This window comes from Jatropha curcas, chromosome 11 (assembly GCF_041381405.1).
Source record: "Jatropha curcas cultivar XTBG-Jc1 chromosome 11, XTBG_Jcur_1.0, whole genome shotgun sequence".
NCBI lineage: Eukaryota > Viridiplantae > Streptophyta > Magnoliopsida > Malpighiales > Euphorbiaceae > Jatropha > Jatropha curcas.
Genome location: NC_143161.1, coordinates 18,409,443 through 18,411,948, shown reverse-complemented (window position 1 = coordinate 18,411,948; position 2,506 = coordinate 18,409,443). Strand labels below are relative to the sequence as shown.

The 2,506-nt window shown below is 34.5% G+C and overlaps 1 protein-coding gene across 1 annotated transcript; it reads left to right on the top strand.

Annotated features, from left to right (window-relative positions):
• Positions 1-363: 363 nt before the first annotated feature.
• Positions 364-1,751, top strand: LOC149492674 (uncharacterized). The gene is made up of 2 exons (XM_089715910.1): positions 364-1,459; positions 1,738-1,751. Exons 1-2 carry the CDS (start codon positions 535-537, stop codon positions 1,749-1,751), a joined length of 939 nt encoding a protein of 312 aa, XP_089572036.1. The 5' UTR covers positions 364-534.
• Positions 1,752-2,506: the final 755 nt, after the last annotated feature.

Genomic DNA, 2,506 nt, shown 5'->3' with positions numbered 1-2,506 from the left:
GAATTCTGTTTTGATCTTGTGGCTCTAATTTATTTTCAATAAGTTGCCAGCTGGCATTGACGGTTATTTTTCTTAGTTTAAGAGCAATAGAGATCTGTATGAGAAATCATCTCTCTTTGTACCTGTATTTTTTGATTCTCTCTCAAGAAAATGATCTGAATTTTTCAGTTGATTTCTTCTTGACTATGATTGCCATGAATCAGCTCATCATGGTATCAGAGCATTTAGGTTACTGAAGGTTGATCTTAAATTCTTTTTCTTCTGCATCAATCAGAGTAAATGACGAATCCCGATGATTTGGAGCCAAACAGATCTCAGATTGCAAGATCAGAAGCTGAATTGACTAATGATCCTCTGAATTTAACTAATTCAGATCATCCTAGATTGAATCTAGTCAGTGTACCTTTGAATGGAAACAATTATCACTCTTGGAGCAGATCCATAACTATAGCTCTCAGAGCGAAGAATAAGCTAGATTTCATTAATGGAAGGTATGAGAAACCTAACTCTAATTCTCCTGTGTATGAGAAATGGATGAGAACAGACAGTACGGTAGTTTCATGGCTTTTGAACTCGATATCGAAAGATATCGTTGAAGCTTTTCTATATTCAAATTCAGCCAAAGAACTTTGGGATGAATTATTTCAAAGATATGGTGATAGTAATGGACCTCTTCTTTACCAGATCACAAGGGAGATTTGTAGTTTTAGCCAAGGAAATTACTCAATAACAGTGTATTTCACAAAACTTAAACAAAAGTGGGATGAATTGGCTAGTTTAAAGAAGTTTCCTGTTTGCAGTTGCAGTGCAGCAAAATTCTTTATGGATTTTGAGAATGATTCAAGGTTGATGCAATTTCTTATGGGCCTAAATGATAGTTATGATCACGTGAGGAATCAAATTTTACTGATGGACCCCTTGCCGTCAATTAATAAAGCTTATTCAATGGTCTTGCGTGTGGAGAAGCAAAGAGAAATGAACCATTTTACTGTTGAATCTAGTGAATCTTCTGCAATTTTGCTTGCTCAGGGTAATTCAGGTTACAAGAAAAGAAATTTTAAGGATACCAAGAACAATTATAAGAGAAGGGAGAGTACTGGAAAGGAGAACCAGTTTTGTGACAATTGTAGAACCAAAGGCCATACAAGGGAGACATGTTTCAAGATTGTAGGATATCCTGATTGGTATTATAAATTAAAGCAAAAGAAAGGTCAGTCACAGGCTCATATGGTTGACAATGCAGGAGAAACTCCTTTTGATGTCCAGAATGAAAACTCAAAAGGACCTACAGCAGAATGGAGTGAAAATCTCACTAAGATCATTCAACAAGAAGTTATGAAAGCCATGAAGGGCAAGCAGATGATGACTGTAACTGATGAAAATGTATATGTGAACAATTGTTCTTTTGCAGGTACTGCATCTAACAAGGTCTTTAAAGGTACTGATGATAAGAACATAGGTGAATGGATCATTGACACGAGGTGTACTGACCATATGACCTATAACATTTCTTTTTTTGACACATTACACAAATTAGCCAAACCAAAATCTATCAAATTACCTGATGGAGGCATAAAACTAGTTCATTATATAGGAACAATAAAGCTAAATGACAGAATTATTTTGACCAATGTCCTTTACATACCTTCTTTCAAATGTAATCTGATTTCAGTAACGTCATTAACCAAAACAAATAAAATTGCAGTTAAATCCTTACCAAATTGTTCTATTTTTCAGGATTTGCAGAGTAACGAGAAGATTGCCATTGGTCATGAGCAAGATGGGTTATATTTGCTGAATAAGAAGTCTTTTGATATTGTAAGTAGTAAATGTATGACTACTTGTACTGAAAATAGTAGGAAAATACAAAAGTTTAAACTTTGGCATTCTAGACTAGGACATGTTTCTAATCAAAGACTGAGATATGCTGGTGTACTTGATCATGATGAATTGTGTGATATTGTATGCTCAATATGTCCTATTTCTAAGCAATCAAGAGTTCCTTTTCCTACAAATGTTACAAAATCAGAAAAATTATTCCAATTAATACACATAGATCTGTGGGGTCCTTATGGTGTGCAGTCTATAACTGGAGCAAAATTCATGGTAACTATAGTGGAAGATAAATCTAGGTATACATGGGTGTATATGATAAATACTAAGCATCAAGTTTGTTCAGTTTTAAGCCATTACTTGCAGTTAATTGAAACACAATTTGGAGTTAAAGTGCAAAAGGTTAGAACCGACAATGGAACTGAGTTTTTGAATACTCAATGTAGGGAATTATTTCAATCTAAGGGTATAATGCATCAAAGATCTTGCATATACACTCCCCAACAAAATGGTGTGGTAGAGAGAAAACATAGGAGTTTGTTACAAATAGCAAGGGCATTTATGTTCCAAGGTCATTTTCCTAAAAATTTCTGGTCTGAATGTCTATTGGCAGCAACTCATGTTATAAATAGAATACCTACTGTAGTTTTAGATTGGAAGTCACCTTATGAGG